This window comes from Salarias fasciatus, chromosome 9, assembly GCF_902148845.1.
Source record: "Salarias fasciatus chromosome 9, fSalaFa1.1, whole genome shotgun sequence".
In the NCBI taxonomy this organism is placed as follows: domain Eukaryota; kingdom Metazoa; phylum Chordata; class Actinopteri; order Blenniiformes; family Blenniidae; genus Salarias; species Salarias fasciatus.
Genome location: NC_043753.1, coordinates 2,843,658 through 2,865,730, shown reverse-complemented (window position 1 = coordinate 2,865,730; position 22,073 = coordinate 2,843,658). Strand labels below are relative to the sequence as shown.

Genomic DNA, 22,073 nt, shown 5'->3' with positions numbered 1-22,073 from the left:
CTTTCAACATACCAAGGTTTTTATTGACACAGCAAAATAAGCTCTCTTTACTACAAATATGGGGGTTCGCAGGCCGAGTCTGACTCCCCTGGCAACGCCATAAAGTCACGGTCCGACACATGAAATAAAGAAAACAACACAAAAGTGGCAACAGCACACACCAACACAAACACTGAACATAGCTGTAATAAAGGAAGCACTAATAAACACAAATAAACATAAAACACGGCCCAAAAACGCCCCAAACAATCCCCACCCATAATGCCTTGTGGCGCCCAGCACACAGTCAATTGGGGCAGCGACCCCCAGCAGCCCCCACGACCACTACAATATAAAAAGCTGACTTTTTGATTCCAGCAGAAGATTTCATCCCTAGAAAGAACAAAGGTTGGTACCGTATCGGCAGAGCTTGAATCTCCTTTTTGTAAGGTTGAAAGTTTTTAGATGTTCTGTCGATCTATATCTATTTTGACATGTAATCAACTCCTTCACTCACCACTGAAACCATTATCAGTGTCAATGTCAAATTTATTTGTATAGCACATTTACAACTTAAAAAAAGCCCAAAGTGATTCACAGTAAACATACAGGAAAAAAACAACATACAATAACAGGTAACAAAAAAAAAGAACACCCCATTGTGCATTTATTTGTGTTGATTAATTAAAATGTGTAAATAGTTTTTTTCACTCATTTTGTGAATATTTGAGGTTCAATGAAAGACATTTTCCACCTTTATCACTATAGGGAGGTTACAATAAACTTTTCTCTCCATCCAGTCTCCCCTTTATGGAGCCCCTAAAGGGACACCTTTTTTTTAACTTTCTTTTTTTTTAAAGCAATTTTTCCGTGTGCGCTTTAAAGTTTTCAGGGAGCACCTAGAACTCCCTAATAAAATATATTTTTTTAAAAAAATCCATGTCCCTTCGGGGCCTCCGTATCGCCTTCGCGTTGTCTCGGATGTTTACATTTTGCTGTTGCCTGGAGATGTTTTTTCAGTAAACTTCACTCAACAACGCTGTTTTTGATCCTGCAGCGCACATATGACAAGAAGAACCCCTCAGGATGGAGTCCAACAGAGAGCCGCGGAGACCCAAAGCCCCGCACAGCAGTGAGTTCGTCCGCAAACACGCTAACATGAACCCGCACACGTCGACCTGGCCGCCATATTGGACCGGGCAAGTGACCGACTTCGGTTTGCATGTTCATTTGAGCGATTTGCGCGTTTTGATAATGCAAATTAGCAATGGGATGATTGCAGTCCAGCAGGTTTATACTTGCAAAATCTATAGGTTTCACGCATTCTGTTAATTTCATTTAAATAATCACACCCACTAACGTGCTTGCATTATTTAATGATCCATTTTTTCCTCCCCCTCACCTAACAGTTTTTAACTTAGCCAAAAGAAATAAACCACTAAATCCACTTACGAAAACAACACATTGCTGTTTCCATGTCTGTTTGAAGCATGTACTAAGGGACAGGACGTGTGGAGACTTGATGAAAGTTTTAATTAAAATCCATCTGGGGCCACATGTTTACGTGCAAAAATGAAGGGAACACAGTTCATAACGCCTCAATTACAAAATCCTTTATATTACTTTTAGTAAATTTCATTTCTAAAATTTGCAATGGTGGAAGTTTTATTCCATTTTCACACATCAGAGCTATTGGAGTCATATTTCTGTGGATTCAGCACTTTTAGCTATTTTAACACTGGTTGTTTTAGCAGTCTAAGCATTTGCTGATAATTTCTTTATTTAAGAAAAAGCCCCCCAAGACTATGAAGGAGCTACAATGATTTAAAATTGTGGAATTGACAAACTGTCTTCATCTTAATTTATAGCAGTTTTCATGTATTTTTCTCTGTATAATGCAGTAATTATTACCACTTTTTTAAAGTATTAGTATGAGTGTTAAAAAAGTGACGTAAAGGTTTGAGTTGGTTTCAGAGTTCAGGTGTCCTCCAGTTTGCCCTGTCCAATATGGCCGACACTCTTCCCCATTTTCCCTCAGGAATCCCGACTTCTCGGAGCCGCTCCACTTGTTTTGTCTTTTGTCTCTGCAGCCGTCCAGAGGTTGAGTCAGGACTTCCTGCCTCCAGCCGTCCATGGGTTTCTCTTCGGCCAATCAGACGCGTCTCAGTGGACTCACCTGGCCGTCCGTGCGCTTTTCTCAGTGATATGTGGCGCAGGTAACTTCAGCGGTTCTTCAGTCAAACCGGGAACTTAAAACAGGGAGAAATGAATCTGTTGCATTTAAAGAAATTTAAAAGATTAAAAATGCCAAGCCTGGAGGGCGGGGCTGTTCAGTTACCATGGCGATGAAGCTCAGGTACATGAAAACCTAGAATGATAATATATTAACCACTGAATCAATTTCAAGTTTTGGTTGTATTAATGTAACAATGAATGATCTATTTGTTTATGGATCAACTGAACATTTTTAATGTCTATATTTTGTTTATTTTCATGAATTTATTAAATGAGATTCATTATTTCAGTTTGAGGTTTAATGACGGAACATGTCGTCCTTCAGTTCTCTTCCTGGGCATCGCCCACAACCTGCCGCTGACCTTTGACCTGAAGCTGGCGGTAGGGTTTGCATTCACAGGTTAGTACACAAACACTCAGACAACTCTGTATTTGGCAACCGAAACCTTTATGTGTGTGTGTGTGTGTGTGTGTGTGTTTTCCAGGTATATGTGTTGTTGTGGGGACGCTCTCCTCAACCTTCAGGTCCTCGGCCCTCCTGGTGTTTCCCAGCATGCTCGGCTCCCGTGGGCGGAGCTACCTGTTGGTGCTGATGCTGTCGGTGCTGTACTCAGGTGAGCACGTCGTCAATGTGTGTGTGTGTGTGTGTGTGTGTGTGTTTCCTGCACCGGCGTGTGACATCTCGACACGACACCGCAGGCCCGGTGCTGAACATCCAGCGAAACGCCGAGGCGGCCGCCGCGTCCATGAGCTGCAACCTGGACCTGCAGGTGCGCCACAGCCGCCTGCTGTGGAGAGAAGCCGTCCGACCGTACATCCAGGTCCTGCAGGAGCTCACGGTGACGACACACCTCCCTCCTCCTCCGCCGTCAGCGTTCAGCCGCTGCAGGAACTCGTCCGTCGCCAGGCGTCCCCTGTTGAGCTCCCGGCTTCGTCTCTGTTCCAGGAGAACCAGGCCGGGTTTCAGTCCGAGACTCGCAGCGTCGACGAGGGGTTTCAGAGACTGAGAGACGAGCTGGTCCTTCAGTACGGTTACGACCGATTCACGTCGGGCGGCGGCGGGAACAGCACCCAGGAGGAGTTCGCCTCAAAGACCATCATGCAGTGCGACAGTGAGTCAGACCTGAAGAGTTTCAGTGCTATAAAACGTGGTGCAAACATGGTGCGTTATTTTACAGATGTGAGGATTTTAAACACAAGACAATAAAGCATCTAGAAGGTGCAGCTGGCTGCGCTTTGGCTAACTGTGTTCCCAACATGCTGTATGTAAAATGGAATTGTCCAGTAGGTGGCAGAGCTGAGTCAGTGTTGTTTCATGGTAACTGCTGATAGCTGGTTAGCATGCTAGCTTCAGTACGTACAGGTCAACATTATGTTGTGCCTCTGAGCAAGGCAGGGCTGTACGTACTTGAAGGGTTCTGTCATTTGTGTCTGTTACGCGCAGTAAATAAGGTGAAGTCGCTGCTTGTCTGTGGCGTCCAGGTGTGGTGGGACACGGCGTGCAGCGCTGCGTCGACTGGTTCAAAGCCAGGCTGACGGACTGCCTGGAGGCCATCCCTGTTCCTGTCATCAACCACATCCTGTGCATCCCCATGAGGTTCCACTTCCTGTGTGACGTCATGAGAGGTGAAGCTTCCTTCAACGCTTCAGGCTCAACGCAGAAGTGCATTTCTGTAATCAAACGTCGGTCCACTGGGCGGCAGCAGCGAGTTACTGTTCCTCTGGAGTCAGATGAGAGCGGTGGAGTGAATCTGCTCCATCTGGTGGTACAGAGTGGTATTACAGGACTGATGGCAGTGTTGCTAGCTGGTTAGCTCGTTAGCTTCAGTGGATTTCTATGCAACATTGTGACAATTTGGTTGTTTTTGAAGATGGAGCAGACTGTATTACTGTCACATGCTGCCAGTCAGTCCTCCTCCTCCTCCTCCTCCTCCTCCTCTCAGTGATGACTCCGTGGTGCAGGGAGAACGTTCCGGTGGAGGGAAACTTCGGGCAGCTGTTCGACCAGCTCAACATTTCCATTGACCAGCTGTCCAGAGAGTTCAGCACTGAGCTGCTGGTGGAGGTCAGAGCTCCTCCTCCTCCTCCTCTTCCTCCTCCTCCTCCTCCACCCTGACAGGTGACTCAGCCCTGTCTCACCCTGTCTCTGTGGGACCTCCTGCAGGAGGAGGAGCAGCAGGAGGTGCTGGAGGGAGCCCTGCTGGAGCAGCACTTCACTCAGGCCGTCACAGAATCCTTCAGGACTTTGACCACAATCAGCGAGAAAGTTCTGGAAGTCCTGCAGATTCTGCTCTCCTTTACTTTCATCACCATCTTCATCCAGTAAGATTCACTCATTCATGATCATCTTCACCCATTCATCACAGCTTCACGCAGTAGGATTCACCCCTTCATCCTGTCTTTGTCGTCAGAGCGTTTGGTTATCTGAGAAGTTACCAGAGGAACATCACCTTTGATAATTTCTACATTACAACGTACTTCAAACAGATCGACGCTCGCAGGAGGAGAGCGGTATCTTCATCATCTTCATCATCACCATCACCATCGCCTTTATTATCTTCATCATCCTCACCCTCCTCTTCCTCACATCCCTCCCCTTGGTGTGTTCAGGGTAAACGCTGGTTGTTGCCCCTGAGGAAGTCGGAGAGGAAGAGCTTCATCGACCCCTGCAGGCCGAAGATTAACCCCGAGGAGCTCCAGCAAGTGGTGCGTTCCAGTCAGAGCTAATGCTAACAGACCCTAATGCTAACAGACCCTAATGCTAACAGAGCCCAATGCTAACAGAACCTAATGCTAACAGAGCCCAATGCTAACAGAGCCTAATGCTAACAGAGCCCAATGCTAACAGAACCTAATGCTAACAGAGCCCAATGCTAACAGAGCCTAATGCTAACAGAGCCTAATGCTAACAGAACCTAATGCTAACAGACCCTAATGCTAACTCACCCTAATGCTAACAGAACCTAATGCTAACAGACCCTAATGCTAACGGACCCTAATGCTAACAGAACCTAATGCTAACAGACCCTAATGCTAACAGACCCTAATGCTAACAAAACCTAATGCTAACAGACCCTAATGCTAACAGACCCTAATGCTAACTGACCCTAATGCTAACAGAACCTAATGCTAACAGACCCTAATGCTAACAGACCCTAATGCTAACAGACCCTAATGCTAACTGACCCTAATGCTAACAGCATAGCCTCTGGTGTTCCTGTCAGTTTTCCTACCAGCTGGAGGATATTTTGCAATCTCTCTCTTTCTTTCTCTCTCTCTCTCTCTCTCTCACTCTCCCTCTCTCTCTCTCTGTGTCAGACGTCCGGCGTGTTTCACGCGATCGCTGTCGCGCTGCTGGCGTTGGCCCTTTTTGCCCTCGACTACGCTCTGTTCCACGTTCTGGACATCGTCAGCAGACACACCTACACCCAGTTCAACGTGACCAGTGGGCACACACACACACACACACACACACACACACACACACACACACACACACACACACACACACACACACACACACACACACACACACACACACACACACACACAGGGCTTCTGGGTGATGTCTTCTGCCTGGTTCCTCAGGCAGCCACCACCTGGACATCCGAGTGGACGGAGACTCCATGATGGCCCGCCTGCTGAGGACCAGCATCTCCGCCTTCAACAGCTCGTCCAGCTTCAACCTGCACAGCGACAACCTGGGTGGGTCAGAGGTCAAAGGTCGCACAGGGGCCCTCATTGCTGGTCGTGTGTTGATTTGCTGGGTGTAATACCACAGTGGAGCAGCAGAGGGCGACATCAGCCAATACTTCATCATTTCAGTGGACACTGAAACACTTCGATGTTCTGACATTCTGCCAAATGGGTTTTTTTTTAAGTTTTGAATGTTTCAAATTCATTCTTAAAAAAAGGTTTATTTGAAAACATGAAAACTTTCATACGTTCATCTAAAAACCCTCATCAGATGCAAGAAATAACCTTTTTGTGAAGATTCCTCATCTCTCTTGTCAGCTTTATTTATTTGTTTTTTTTTGAAATTCAGAGAATGTTCAGAGGATTTAAAAACTGGAAATTCCTCAAGATCTTTCAGACTTTGAAGGAAAGTCTGTGAATTCTTTTGAATTCTGTGAAGTTTTCCAGGGTTTCAAAACATGCAAACTTTCAATGTCCTTGAAAATCTTGAAAGATGTTTGTGTTTTGGGGATTGAGAAAGTTTTGACAGTGATTTTAAAACCCTCACTTTTTAAGAGTCTTGAAACTGTTTAAACAGGTTGATTTCTCAGAGGTTTGGACAATTTCAAGTCTTTCAATAGAGGCTTAGTTTTAGGCCATAAATGTTTTTCAGCTGTAAATGAATGCAGATAATTTCAGTTTGTATTTATATTTATTACATCTGCAAAACATTTATGGCCTCCGAATAGTTAGCCCATACTTAAAATGACTAAAAGAATATTTATCAATGTATTTATATTTTCTAAAGTCCTCAAAAGGAACATTAAAGATTTGTGATCTTCTTTTTTACTGGTTCTTGAAAGGTTTGTTGTCACTGAGATGTTTTATGATGCTGCATCCTTCAGTGTTCTTGAAGCTTTTCGAGCTCCTGAGGTTTAAAAAGAGTCGAGTCTTCTTAAAGTATTTTTAACCCCCACCCCCACCCCCCCTCCCCCAGAGTGTGTGTCCCCGCCCACCCTCCTCCCCGTCACCGTCTATGTGAGCTGTGTGGGCTGCGTCCTGCTGATGGCGCTCTTCAGCCTCCTTCAGGTTTATACTAACCGCCTCCGAAGGGTCATCGCGGCCTTCTACTACCCCAAGGTACACACACACACACACACACACACACACACACACACACACACACACACACACACACACACGGTGCTGCCGTGATCCTGCAGCACACACAGAGTGTGTTTCAGTGTGTGTTGTGTGTCTTTCAGAGGGAGAAGAGGCGGATCCTGTTCATCTACAACCTTCAGCTGCACAGACGGATTTCTTCCCCCGACAAGACCCGAACCAGAGGTCGAAGAGGGAAACCTGTGACGGTGAGCAGATTTCCCATCAATCTGATGAATCTGATGAATCCATCTTAAAAGCAAAGTGACGCACAAAGTCACAGAATCAGAGATGAAGACCCGCCCACATAAATCAACACGTCCCACATTCACATGGTTCATTTATGGGTTTTTCTCTTGAAGAATCACTTCTCTATCGACCACCTCTCCGCTGTGCCACCCAGATTGCTAGCTATGCTAATTCCTGCTGTTATTTCCCAGACTGTGAGCCAGTGGCAGCATGCTGCTGTTAAACTGAAGTGGCTCCAGGAGTGAGCCTTGAGGAACTCCACCTGTGATTTCAGTTTCTCCTGTAGTCACTCCATGGAGATTTACTCATAAAAACATGTTCTTTTATTAAATATTCTAACTGTTGCTGAAAGGTTTGAAGGTTAACTGTGAATGTCAGCCGCACAGTGTTCATTGGGCGCAGGGAAAATCAAACGGAGCCGTTTCCTTCTCTTGTGAAGAACTTTCCTGGTGAACGTCTTCCCTCCTGGATCCGTCCAGCTTCACCTTCTCTCCCCGTCCGTCTGCAGGTGTTCCAGCGTCTCGCCAGGTGGTGGCGCCGCCTGTGCCGCTGGCTGGGATCAGAGGACACAGATTGAGGAAAGAAGCTTCAGCTCAGTGAGCTGAGTCCCATCGTGAAGTCTCACCCCGACTCATCTGTAGTTTTTTCATCTGTCGTTTGAAATGCGTCATCATGGTAATGCTCCGTTCTCAAATGTTGATTTCTGCTTTGAATAGGGCCGAACGCAGAACCCTGAGGAACTCCATGATTAATTTGAGTCTAAATATGATTGAAACCAGTTTAATGCTGTCCCTTTAATCCCAATAATATATCTTGGTTTCTGTCGTAGGATGTTATGATGGTATCTGAGATCTAACAGGACCAGAACAGAGACCAGTCCTCTATCTGAGGCTGTGAGAAGATCATTAGTAACATTTACCAGAGCGGCCTCTGTGCTGTGATGAGCTCTGAAACCTGAATGAAAAGACTCAAATTGGTCATTATTATATAAATGGATAAATGGTCACAAAGCTGACTTCAGCAAGCTTCCTGTAGGATTTTAGAAATCAAGGGACGGTTGGATATTGGTCTGTAACTTCTTAGAACACCTGGATCAAGGGTGGGATTTTGAAGAAATGGTTTAATAACAGCAACCTTAGGCTCTGTCCACACGGAGCCGAAACGGTCATATTTTACAAAACGAATTGCGTAAAGACGGAGTCAGCAAAAACAAAAAAGCATTCACATTAGTGAACTGAAGACGCATGTAAACGCTGTCATACATATGCCAAGCCCACTGGCGGCGCTGCAGTGCAACACAAAAGATGGCGACCTCCAGAGCAAAAGTTGAGGAAAGTCTGATGTGGACGGACGATCGTCGGTGGTGGAGCAGCAGACGGAGATTCTGCATCAATCGCCATAAAAGCGAAGTGAGCGTCTGAAGCACGTACACGATACTGGAGAGCGCCATTGTTGTTGTGGTTCTGTCGGACCTCCGCGCATGCGTCCTGTTGTAGAAGCGAGGCGGTGACGCAATCGTCTCAATAAATATGTGCGGCAAAGGCCTAACAGTGGAGACGTCTCAGGTGCGTCTTCAGATTTTTCCACTCTGGGACCCGGCTTCAAACTTTGTCGTTTTCAGAGCCCTGAGACGCCGGCTCCGTGTGGACGATGGGTGACTTAGAACAAACATTTGTGCGGATTTGTCTGAGCTTGGCTCCGTGTGGACAGGGCCTTAAAGGCTTGTGGTACAGAACCTGTTACTAGAGATGGGTTGATCTGGTCTAATATTGATGTTCTGATCGGAAGGGAAGTGAGGCTGCTGCTCCATCTATAACTAAATCAACCTGAGTGAGACTGATGCTAGAACAGCTACTCCCCACTGGGTCCACAGATGGTAATGAGGTAATATTGATGGGATCACTTCCTTGAATTAATAGAATTCTGTTTTCAGTAAGTTCTGTTTTCGGTGACTCTGACCCCCCAAACCTTTTCGCAGCCTCTTTGTTTTGGACTTTCTCTCCGGTCGCCTTGCAGCCTCCCTGCTCTCGCTCCCTGAGATGAACAGTGACGATGCTGGACAGATGTGTCTCAGTGATGCTGCCCTCTCTTCCCTCTGTTCCCTGAGAAAAGCCCCAGTCCAACACACACACTGTAATTTTCAGCTATAACCGGGACCACAGAGCAAAAAAATCCCCTTTTGAACCAGCACTTTAAATCTGTGGCGTGAAGCTGTTTCCAAAACCACTCCATCCTCGAAATACCCCGACAGACAGGTTTTAGACAAATTGTTTTTCCCACTCTGGGTCCTTCTTTTGTCTTCCCTGTGCAGCGATCGCTCAGAGGTGTGCAAAGCTTAGATTAACACCTAACTTGTCATTATGTGCTGAAATCGACCCAGGGCTGTTTGCACTTCAGTGGGAGACTGCGGTTTGATATTTTCAGGCTTTGTTTTGTTCGTGTCGTGCATCCGAAAAAGAAATCACGAGTGGAATTTTGAGTTTGGAGCCCATCTTACCAGGGAGGTGGATGTGTTTGCAGCAGCAGCTTGCAGAAGAGTTCAGTGGAAAAACAAACAAACATCTGTACCAGAGATGGAGCAGAAGTAAGAAACTAAACAGAGATGGAAAAGAATGTGGAGGAAGAAATCTGTGCTCTCCAGCCTTGAACCTGCATTTCTAATTTAATTTAATTTCTTTTAATCCTTCTGCCTCGCCGCACCTGATTCCAGTAAATCAGCCACTGAGCGGATGCAGGAGGTGAAAGGCAGTGGTTTGTCTGAAAGAAAGTTTAATGGAGATTAGAAAAACCTTTAGTCCTCAGACTGTGAGATGCAGTGGTATAGATGTATGTGTGTAGAGCGGAGGACGGCGAGAAACCTCAGCCTACCGACAAATGAGGCAGTTTGCTGTGTTCGAGCTTGTAGCATCAATTCTAACGGAATTCTTTATTTTAACTGATTAAATTCTTTTAAACTGTTTAATCGCAGACCTGACTGTAGTTAATCACGATTAACTGCTTCATTTGTTAACTTATCAGCATTTAAAATTCACCAATTTAATAATATATGATATTATTCCAAAAACATGGTGGGTAAATTGGTCATCCTGCTCATTAGCCCGTGGCTAACTCTGGCCTATTTACACTACTGTAGACAGAAGTGTTGATTAATATGCGTGGTCCCTGATAAATTAATTATTGTTAAATAATTATTTTTATATTATATAATATTCAATATTCCACATTCCTTTTCTTTAACATCAACAGCTTGTTTAAACCATTGAAAGTATATAAAAGATGGATAAAACTTGCATGTCGTCCCCCACAGCGTTCTGAAATCCCGTTTTGTTGATTTGAGCAGGACGTCTCCAGATTCAACATTTGAAACCAGATGTAAATGTGATTGGTCCAGCCTGTCACATGGCCGCGTCACGTGGACAGAGGAGGAGCTGTGATTGGCTGATTTATGCAAAACTTTAACTCCTAAAATAAAAACAATATGAAAATCAGAGTCTGGTCAAGAAGAAACTAGTGATAAACACCACAAAATGTTCTGAAACCCGGCGATTTATGTCTTTATTTGCACTCGGTCAGTATTTTTGAATGGGTTCTAATGAGACCCGGGCTCTCTTTGAAACCAGCATCATCGCCCCCTGCTGGAATTCCCCCGGTATTACAGCTTTTCTGCACTGCAGCATCATCTTCTCTTTTTACCAGCGGAGGTTGGCGCTTGGTGTGTAGCAGCTAGCAGCTTAGCGTTAGCCACAGGAAACGGAAATGGGGGACCATTTTTCAAAATAATACTATATTAATGAAAATGTAAAAAGATCATAATGTGCCTGCTCTGGCAGGTGCTCTTTAAAAAAGCACTCTTCAGTGTGTGTGTGTGTGTGCGTGTGTGTGTGTGTGTGTGTGTGTGTGTGTGTGTGTGTGTGTGTGTGTGTGTGTGTGTGTGTGTGTGTGTGTGTGTGTGTGTGTGTGTGTGTGTGTGTGTTCTGTCTCCTCAGGGTCAGCTCTGCAGTGTTTTTCCTGGCGGTTCTGATCTCCTCATATGGACTCTGAAACCTTCCGTGTTCTCCTGCCATCTCCATCCTCTCTATTTATACAGCGGTGGTTTAAATATATCCACAGAGCGAGGAGCAAACGGGCAATTGTGGCTTTACGAGTGTCTTTTTATAGGCGTTTTTCAAGCGACTGCGGTAGAAAGTGTGATTTGCTGCGTGGAATAGGAACAGCAGATGTGCTGCTGGAGGAGGAAAGCTCTTTATTTTCTTTGTTGGCTGAAGGGCACGACTGCTGCGGCATTAAAAACATAGTTCCTGTTTGAACGCGGCTGTTGATGAATCGCTGCTGCATTTGGTGTCAATAAAATTGCAGTAATTTCAGTTTTTTTCATGTTGCTTTGGGGAACTGGACCCACTTGTAAACACTGTATTATCTGCATCGTTAGATCGTTTTGCTTCAGATATTACCAAACAATCACTTCTGGCACCCAGAGACACATGGAGCTTATTATTAATCCACTTCAGTTACATAACTTGTTTTTTCCCAACTTTCAGATCTCCTGTAACACATTGATGCAACGTTTTTCCATGATTTCTGTTCACTCCGGTCCTGCTTTTTCTCTTTATTCCTGAGGGCAGGTACAGTAACTGACTGTAAAAAAAATGAAACAGATTAGCTGAATTTTAATTGAATTCTCACATAAAATAAACTTTGAAGAGAATCTCTTCAGTAAACCATCAAAGGCTGATGGCAGATATCAGCAGATTGCTTTGTTCTTTACTTTCCCTCCATTTTCCTTGGTGCCCTCTGCTGTTTACATTTATTTTTCCACATATTTAATTTGACAGACGCTCATATTGATGTTTTTTTAATGGTCTCGTATCATACGATCGATAAAGGATCACAGCCATTAGCCTTGGCTTGAATCTGTGGTATCAGTGAACTGTTCAACTCAGCTGTTCTGCTGTTGCTTCATTGCTATACTGTATTGAATAACTTAAAATCTAATATATTAAAAATAAATGTATATAAAAAGACAATGGTTCTGGGCTGCCAGGAGAATGTCTACCAGATTGGTCAGCAACTTGCTCTTCTCCTGCTCAGGTGTTTTTGTCCACCTTGTAATTGTAATTCCACGTTGGTCCAGTAGGGGGCTCCCATCACGCTGCATGTCATTGTGTGTGCCAGCAGTGTGAGGGTGTCGCAGGTCTGAGCTGGGCCGCTGCTCTGAGCTCCTCTCGGCCGTGTTGTGTAACGGTTTGGTCTCGGAGGAAACTCTGAACCCAGCGCCGGCCTCCCCGCGAATCAGGCCCATGTGGACGTGGATGTGTGCGGCTCGCACTGCTGTTTTGATGTGCTACACACACGCGTACGGAGGTATTTATTAAGCATGTGTAACACACACACAGTAACAGATGTCGGCCTGCCCGGGTCCGGTCTGTGTGTAGAATAAACCGAATTCTGGGTAGTTTTCTGCAGCTGGTGTTCCTCCAACATCCAGAAAGATTACCTTTAATTCTCTGCATCGTGTCGTTTTTATGTTCCTCCTGCATCTTTTCCACCTCAGCGATCTTAGATATTTATTTCACTTTGAACACTTTGACCATCAATAAAGTCAACGGTGATTCCACACACGGTGTAGTGAGCATGCCAGGCCAGGAGTTGGTGCTGTTGTTTGTTTTTGTGATGAAACCACTGACACATGCGCACAGAGAACAACATAAACATGAACATCTACTGAGCATGTGCAGAATGTTCTCTACCATTGTTTAAGAAAAGCTGCATTTTCTTGTAGATAGAAGCACAAAACGCAACCATAGCTTCCTGTCTTCATCTCCGGAAACACACAATCCCATCATTTAGTCGCACCCTTCATACTGTACCACATGATCACTGTGTTTGTATTCTTTCATCCCGTCACAGCGTAAGAAGTGGATTTAAACATGTCTAATTCAGATCATTTTCGATTCCCGTCAGGTCGTTTCACTGTGACTCGTTATCCTCAGTTTGAACACGACCGTCGGAGAGTCGACACAAACGAAACGTCACGGCGTTCGGACCGCTGCGGCGCAGACGGCTACTGTCAGCCCGGCTGAACGTCCACCATCTGACTCCTGATTACAGAGCTGGAGTTTGAACGCGCATGAAAGGAAACTTCAAAAAAAAGAGCAGCGATTCTTGGAGGGGAGAGCAGATCAAACACCCTCTGATTGCTTCACTCAGGCTCCGAAGCAAAGCAGTAAAAACACCGAAAACAAGATTTTTGTTTGTGTTTTTTTTTTCCTTCCCAGCTGACATTTAGCCGAGGAAAAACAGAACCAGAGGCCCGCCGTGTTCCTGTTCTCTGTTAATAGAAATGTGGTTTGAGTTTGAACGTGGCTTTCATGAGGCCGGGGTCTTTCAGTCTTCCTGGTTTCTCGAGGCCTGGTGACGTTGAGCGTTTGCCCGTGCCCTGACCTCCGGTGCGCTCGCCTCGCGGGGCGGCCTCACCTGCCGTGAGACGTCGCAGCTCGAGCCTGACGGCTGATGGAAAACACCTGCTGTCGCTTCAAAGTGGAAAAACCCGAGCCGGGAACAGAGAACAGGTCTTCCAGTCAAAACACCAACAAGTATTCCTTGTTACTGCCCACAATCTGTTCTCAGCAGATTAACATTCACTGATACGGTCCTGGACCTCGGTTTGGTTTTGGCACGGTCTGGACTTAAGCTTCACTCGGCCTCAGCCCCATTAGGTCTTAGTCTTGTCTTGACTCAGTTGACTCTGGTCTTGGTTTTTGTTCCTTACGGTCTTGGTCTTGGGATGCTCTGGTCTTTGTCTCTGTTTCTTTAGGTCTTGTGTTCATCTTGGTCTTGCGCTGCACTGATCTTGGTTTCTGTTTCTTAATGGTCTCGGAATGATCTGATTTTGGTATTTGTTTCTAAAGGTCTTGGTCTTGTTCTCTTTTTCTCATGGTTTTGTTCTTGGGATGATCTGGTCTTGGTCCCTGTCTCTTCAGGTCTTGGTCTTGCCTCCTTTTCGATGCTCTTGGCTTCATTTGGTCTCTGGTTTGTTGGTCTTGAGTGACACTCACCTGCAGTTCGGTTTGTTTTTGTTTTCTTTCTCTGTGAGAGCATCTGGTCACCACACACACACACACACACACACACACACACACACCCTCATGCTTCACCTCAGCCTCCGCTCATGAGCTGCACCGCGTACCATGAAGCTCTCCCCACTGAGGGTGGAAATAAACTCTCCTCACTTCGCTCGGGCTGATTTATGGAGCGAGAGCTGCGCTGCTCCGCGGTTCCAGCGGGCCGGTGTGGAATATAACGCCCGTCCCTGGCGTTTGTGTGTCTCCGTGCGGGGACATTTGGTCTCCATAAGCGTGGAGACACCAGCAGGCGCGGCGCTCTCAGCTGAGCGGCCCACAGGTGGCTCGTGTTATTGTCTCCGGCCACGTCAAACACGGCGCCTGGAAACCAAGCAAACAGCTCAATGGCCGAAAAAAACGGGGGTGGGGGGGGGATTTACTGCCTAATAATAGCAAACCTTATGTTCCTGTTCCCCATCCATCATGGCTGCCACCAAAACACTGGGTGAGGCTCTGTCAGGCCCCACACGGCTCCCACCCCGCCAGCGTCACAGTGCGGGACGGACGGTGTGTGTTGAAGTGTTGACGCCGTCCCGGGGTGCAGCGGTGAAGAGCTCCAGCCTCAACCCCCCAGATCGAGGCTGAACGCTGCTTCCACCGCATGCTGATCAAGAAAGCTTGAGCTGATTACACTGTAACTGGCCTAAAATGTGCCGAAAAGGAAGAATAAAACCGCTAAAATCAGGTGAAAAGACGGGCTGTAGTGAAATGTTCATCATATAGATTGAATGTGCAGCAATAAACTGGTTTCATTTGGTGGAAAGTCACTCCCTGGTCTGAACACACAGCTGAAAACGCTCAGCTCTGAACAACAGGTCGAATAAAATCACCATGCGGCGATAGTAACGCTTATGAGTCCAAAAATAGAACCTCAGTTTATTCATGCAATATTTTTATTTCCGTCCGTGTTGCAAATCAGACATTCGTGAACACTTGTCAGGAAGTGTTTTCCAAATGTGCTTTTTAATTGCCTGTTTGGTATTTCGAGCTGGCTCGGCGTTGAAAGTCTGGACTCGTTCTTTCAGTTGGTCGTCGGCGTTTGACTTCTTTTCATTATTTCTCCTTTATACTTGTCACATTTCAGCGTTTCTGTTTGACATGTCATGACTGACACTGTTTCCTTCTTTATTTACAACATTTAGTCTAGTTTTAGACTCTGTTAACATGTTTTTGAGTTAAAATAGGAATTTGGGTATCTATTTAAATGTCAGCAGTGCTCGGATGTGCTGTAACACAACTTTTGTAAAACGTTTTGATCCCTTCTGCGTGTAAAGGAGGCAGAACGCAGGTGTTCTGAGAAGCTGCCGCTCTTCGTGTGCTCCCCGGTCGTCGGCCATCGTTCCGCCCCCGAGCGAGAAGAATCGATTCATAACAACAGCCGTGTGAGATGTTCACTCTTCGATTCATCAGCTTCTCCAGTAAAGTGAACATTTACTGCGCCTGAAACCATGAAGGAGGACAGTTTGAGGAGCTTCACGGCTGGATGGATGGATGGCGTTCCTTCCTGCTTCCGTCTGCTCAGGAGCTGCATGAAGACGAAGAACCGTCGTGTTACTCTGCAGACGATCATGTGAGACGTCCACAGCTTCAGTCCAGATGAGCTGCAGGTCGTCCTCGAACCAGCCGGAGCTCAGTAACACCTCAGCTGGTCCACTGGCCGGTCCCCTCCCCTCCCCTCCACGCTGGAATAATCACATTTCCATCTCCTTCAGCTGTTCTGTTTATCAAAAGAAATCATATTAAACAGGAAGATTGGTTCTGGTCATGTGGCGCATCAGATCAGCTTCAAAGGCCGACAGCGACTGGATCTCATCAGGGTTCAATAAAGAGGCCGAGATCTGCTTTGGAAAGGTTTTTTTTTTCCTCAGATCCACACAGGAGCAGGCAGACACCGCTGCTATTAAACATCTGTTGGTGCGGACGGCGGCAGACTCAGAGGAAAACAACAACACCACGGTGGTTCTCATGATCTGCGACTGCGTCCACCTCCACAATGGAGCCTTGTGCCGGAGCCGGAGCCGGCCGGCCGGCCGGTGATGGATGGAGCCTCCGGCCTCCAGGTTCCTGCCGGAGCCGCGACGCAAACAGGCTTTTCTCTCCTCAACAGACGCTTCATTCTCCCTCGCTGCTGGAGCCGTGCTCTCATTACTCCGTCCAGTGACTCGTCAATAGGTGATCAACATGGAACACGAACTGAAGAACACACCTCAGCTTCACTCCCTCTGGTAGAGACGGGGCTTTTTTCACAAAGAGTCTTAAACCATCATGGAGTACTGTACTGATAGAAGGCCTGGAATGCCATCCTGTGATGGAACTCCAACATTTCAACTAGCAACAGATATATAGAAAAGCAGCATTTCATCCTCCGTGACATCGATGTATTACAACATTAACAGCTGTCAGAAAACCAGCCTCTGTGTTTGAAGGAAGTGTCTCCGGTTTTCTGGCAGTTTCATTACCAGAACAACCAACAGCGCCCTCTAGTGGCCCGGCATGCTCACTTAACAATACTGATTTGAAAACATTTCTGTGACAAACCTCAAAACGATGCGTTTTCGCCTGAAACACTGTCTGTTAACAGAGCAGAGGACTGACTGCAGCCTCTCACCAAACCCCCGGCGGGGATATCAAACCATCAAAACATTACAGGACAACCAAACGATGGCAGATAAACCAAAACCTGATCAGTAGAGAACTGAAATGGGATTTTTTTCTCTCCTGATCACATGTAAAACAGCTGATGATGCCTGGAGTGCATCTGTTTACTCTTTCACTCATATGGATTGACTCTCTCTCACTCTCTCTCTCCCTCCCTCTCCCTCCCTCTCTCTCTCTGGACGTCACCATGTCGCCACACGGGGACAAACTGCTGACTGCAGCCTCTGACATCCTCCTCTCTCCTGACCTCTGACCCTGGACAGACATCTCCCTGCTGTTGGGCACAAAAAGCCGGCTGGTCCTGTTGACACGGGCATTAAGGGGACAATGAGGGGACCGACTGGGAGGCCCCCGCGTGGAGCGCCACTTCCTGCTGGACGTCTGTCTCCACTGAACGCTCCCGGCGGCCACGTCCGTCTTTCTGCGTGATTGTCTTTAAAACGCTGGAACTGCCTCCGCTGTCTGGATGTCCACTGACACGACGACGACGCTCGGCGCCACTGACAACGCAACTTTTAGAAATGACTCTGATCCCGTCTCCAAACTCGTGACCCAGCATGCACTGAAACAATGTCATCAGCTGTGTGAAGGTGAAACTGCTCTAACATGAAAACAGGAATGTGATTGATTTTCACTTGAAACACCTAAGTTAGCAGGATTTTAAGCACCCTGCCAGTTTATCAGCTTAGTTTTTCTTCAAAACAGTTTAATTTTGCTAAAAACAGTAAGTTCCAATTAAAAATACCTCTGAGTTAAAATCCGATTTTCAATATTTCAGAGGAAAATCATGCTGAGAAATACGACTCTGCTTTTCCAATATGTTTTTTTTTTCCTTTCTGTCTAATGTCCAATCATCTCACTTCCTCTGGTAACACACACACACACACACACACACACACACACACACACACACACACACACACACACACACTTCATTACCATCTAAATTACAGTCAACTGAGGGGTTGAATGAGGCTAACTTATTATTAAAGGAGGAAACCTGCTGGAGAGGAAACACTCATTTAAGGTGTGTGTGTGTGTGTGTGTGTGTGTGTGTGTGTGTGTGTGTGTGTGTGTGTGTGTGTGAGAGAGAGAGAGAGAGAAGCAGGCCTTTAAGACACACACACACACACACTAACGGATGTATATTTCTCCTGATTGAGATCAGTGTGTCTGTTTATATATTTTGTGTGTATTTTTCTGTGTGTATACTTATTTAGGGTTATATGTCTACTTCTATGTGTCATGGTGTCTTTTCACGTTTGTACATACTCTACATATTTTTTGTCTTTTTCTATGGAGAATATGTCAATATTTAATCATCTAAAAAAGCATTTATTTTTCTATTTATTTTTAACAAAAAACTAGTGTGATCTGATTCAGCCAATAGGTGAAGCCAGGCATTAACCTTTGACCTCTCCACTTCCTGTTCAGGAGATCAGTGTTTCTGTGGTGACGAACAGCTTTAACATGAGTCCTTCTGTTTCATGACATCTCAATGTTCAGTGCATGTTTATTGGCTCTTATCTTACGTTTGGTGGTTCAGATCCAGATTCTGACTCCGTTTGTTCATCTCCATGAGATGTTTATTGATTTATCATCAGATCTGTGGAACTCTCTCTAATGTTTCAACACACATAATTACTTTCAATCCCAGAAAGTAAACAAATAAGTCAATAAATCAGTGAGACAAATGTAGAAGAGGCAACAGAATCTGCCTTTAGCTCGAACAAAAGGAGGAGGAAGTATGATCGATAGGTTGTGACCTTTCAATGCTTGATAAAATGCGCAGCTTGATGGACGGAGCTTTGAACAATAACGGATCAATTATTTGCGCAATCAATAGATCTTGTCTGTCACCCTAAACGCCTGACACTATTTTTTCTGTTAAGATACAATGAATTGATTGAGATTTTTTCTTTTTTTCTTTTCTTTTGTTTTTTTTTTTAGCAGTTTCAATTGAATCAGATCAATTGAATCGTGTATTTTCTCTGGATGTGTCCAGCTGAGAGGGATCCGGCTGTACGCATGCGCAGTGAGCTCCGTACGCAGCTCCGGTGAGTGTGTGTGTGTGTGTGTGTGTGAGAGTGTGTGTGTATGTGTGTGTGTGTGTGGAGGCAGGCGCAGGGAGGAAGAGTTTCCAGGGATCCATGGAGCAGCATGTCACAGCCGCGCCGTCTCCCAGCTCTTCTCGTCCACGATGCACTTTAGGGCTTCAGTAAGATGCGTGTGTGTTTCCAGATCCTCTCCTTCCTCCTCGCCGCCAACTTGTGCAGCCAGCCGCTGCGCGCTCAGGGTGAGTGTGTATGTGTGTGTGTGCGTGCGTGTGTGTGTGTGAGATGTTTTCTCCTCCATAACTTCTAGTCCGAGTTCAGCTCTCGGTGCCAGAAAGCAGAAGGGAACTTCAGCAGGAGTTTCAAACTCTGCTCGCTTGTTGATTCACTGACAGCTCGGCTCCGAACTTCCGTCAGAAAACTTCACATTTTCACTCTTCTCGTCCTTTTTTTACAAACTTCACCACTCCGGTTGTTATTTATTGAACTGTAGCGAAGTCGTTACGTTGTCTGTGAAATGCGGGCATGTCAGTTCTGCAGGAAATCAGTGTTTTGGGGTCGTATCTTTTGGACAAAAACCAAAAATCTTCTGTGGCTTGAGCCTCCGCGCTGCCGCCCACCGCGGCGCGTCCCGGACGGATTATTCTGGGAATAACGGTACAAAGGCTTGTGGGAAAACTCAACTTTTTATCCGTGTTAGTCGCTCAATTCTTCCCTTAATACCCCCCGGATTCAAAATGTGACTTTAAGAAGAGTTTTAAATGCGTATTTTGGCTGAAAACTGGAGTTTTTCTTTTTTTCTTTTCAGAATGACGCGCTGTGCCGAGTATGAAGAAACTCTGAGGTTTTAACAAAACGCACGAAATGAAAACTTAAAACTAAAAGAAATCCTTTTACATGGGTTTCTTTAAACTAACAACTGCTGAATAAATTGAAATAATCTTTAAAGTTAGTAGTTTTGGCTGTGTGGTTAAAGGAAGTAAACGGAGCGGATATAGAGGATCGGGGGAAAAAAAGGCTGAGAGGACCGTTACTGCCATTTCCCACCAGACTCCATAATAATCCCGCGCATTTTAAGCTTTTTCATTCGTTCACTGATACGCACAACTTCTGGAATAACTTTTCTAGTACCTTAAAGATCAGCACAACTTGTTCTGTAATTCGTCATGTATAAATGTCCCAAAAACAAATGGAAAATTCATTTATTTCACATTTCCTTCTGAAAATCTCGTTTATCAGCTGTTGTGTTTATTTGGAATCAAGACTAAAGTATGTTCATTATTCACAGGCCATTTTTGAAAACTATATTCCTTTAATTGTTTTCACAATTTCGGCTTTGTCAGGAATATTTTTTATATATTTTATCCTTTTCAGCTCCTTCAATGCATTTGGCACCCCTTCCTCTTCTCAGTAGCCAAAACTGCAATTTAATCATCAACCATCATTATTTATTATTAGGTTGTACATGATTTTAACATTTTTATTCCCAGTTGGGCATTCAGAAATGTTATTTATTCTATTAATAAGAGGACAGGACTTTGTTAGCGATTCTGTGAGGATGTAACAGTAGTTTTTTTTAATCTTTCTTGTTATGAAAAGGATAAAAAAACAATCTAAGGCTATAAATAGGAATTATTTATATAATCAAATCAGTTTTGTTGTTAATATTTGATACATCCAGGGTTCCATTAAATCCCGCCATACATTCAGCTATTGCATTAGTGTGTATTTCCATTAGACAATAAATAATGAGGTTGGCACACACACACACACACACACACATACACACGGGCAAAATGAAAACTGAATGAATCCTGTAATTTTTAAAGTTGTGAAGTGATTTATGAATAAAACTGAAACAATATTGATGTGGATGATTTATTAGCAATTCTTTTGGTGCACATTTTTGGCTGAGTGGAGGATAAAAGGGTGAATAACTGAAGTACAGAAGTTTGGGAGAATGAATTTCAAAAATATGGCAAAAATTTGAAAAAAAAATCTTCTAAGAGCTGATGCTACAAGCAGCTATAGTTGCAATAATTTAATTAAAACGGGTGAAAAAATGTAGGAAAACTGCTAAGGAGGGGATAAAGATTGATTATATTTTCGCACAAGCTAATTTGTAGCTCAGAACTCGTTTACACGATGACCTTTCAAATGAAACTGCGTTGTTTTTCCAGTTTTAATTTTCAGAAAAGTTCCATTTTATTTTAAAGAATATGTCCATTTACATGGAAACGGCAGAAACGCCGAGCTTGGTTGTAGTTTCCATGTTGGCCCACTAGTGGGTGCTGTTGTTGGGATGACAGTGTGGAGCTTGAACAGCTGGATTATTATCACAGCCACCGTCAAATCTGAAACTATCAAGTCCAGGAGAACCTGGACTAGGACCAGGACCAGGACCAGGACGAGGACCAGGCAGAGTCGGAGCGTTTTCAAAAAGTTGCGTTTTCAGCGCCTCTGATCACCATCGTCACGGAAACAGTCGCCCAAACCACAGCGCTTGTCTCTGGTGTTGTCTTGAAATCGTTGAGTAAACGGGCCTTAAACGTCGTGTTTGGTGAGTGGAGTCTGGCCTGCGGCTGAATGAGGAGTGTGTTATCTTTTCGGGGCGCTAATGAATGCGGCGGGACTCCCTCCAGCAGCGGGTCAAACACAGAGGTGTGTGTTTTGCCGCCGCGGTATTGAATTTGCGCCCGCTGGTTAATTGGCTGAGTCAACACGGCGGCGCTGCCACTTGGTGCTCCGCCGCTGCTCTTCTCAGCCGTTTGGCGACGTGTCCGGCTGCTGGCGCCGCGGCCCTCCTCTCTGGAGGGGCTCCGGGGCCCAGAGGGGCTCCGGGGCCGCGGTATAAATCGCTCTAACATGCTGCCGGGTCGCTCTTTGATGTTTGCTGCACATGGGTGCAGGATGTGGATTTGCTCACTCTGTGTAGCTTTTT

At 45.3% G+C, this 22,073-nt stretch overlaps 2 protein-coding genes across 2 annotated transcripts in view; both read left to right on the top strand.

The window, feature by feature from the left end:
- Positions 1-1,065: 1,065 nt before the first annotated feature.
- Positions 1,066-7,876, top strand: dcst1 (DC-STAMP domain containing 1). Its single transcript, XM_030100022.1, has 15 exons — positions 1,066-1,195; positions 2,540-2,614; positions 2,700-2,828; positions 2,914-3,053; positions 3,161-3,326; positions 3,697-3,840; positions 4,158-4,279; positions 4,379-4,536; positions 4,626-4,725; positions 4,825-4,920; positions 5,533-5,659; positions 5,803-5,919; positions 6,887-7,029; positions 7,155-7,259; positions 7,808-7,876. The coding sequence occupies exons 1-15, from the start codon at positions 1,066-1,068 to the stop codon at positions 7,874-7,876; spliced, it is 1,821 nt and encodes a 606-aa protein (XP_029955882.1).
- Positions 7,877-19,197: 11,321 nt separating this feature from the next.
- The window catches only part of reck (reversion-inducing-cysteine-rich protein with kazal motifs), a 56,812-nt gene continuing 53,936 nt past the window's right edge, over positions 19,198-22,073 (top strand). The window contains exon 1 of the mRNA XM_030099911.1: positions 19,198-19,374. Coding sequence (XP_029955771.1) covers positions 19,302-19,374 — 73 coding nt within the window. The 5' untranslated portion in view covers positions 19,198-19,301. The remainder of the gene's footprint in view (positions 19,375-22,073) is intronic.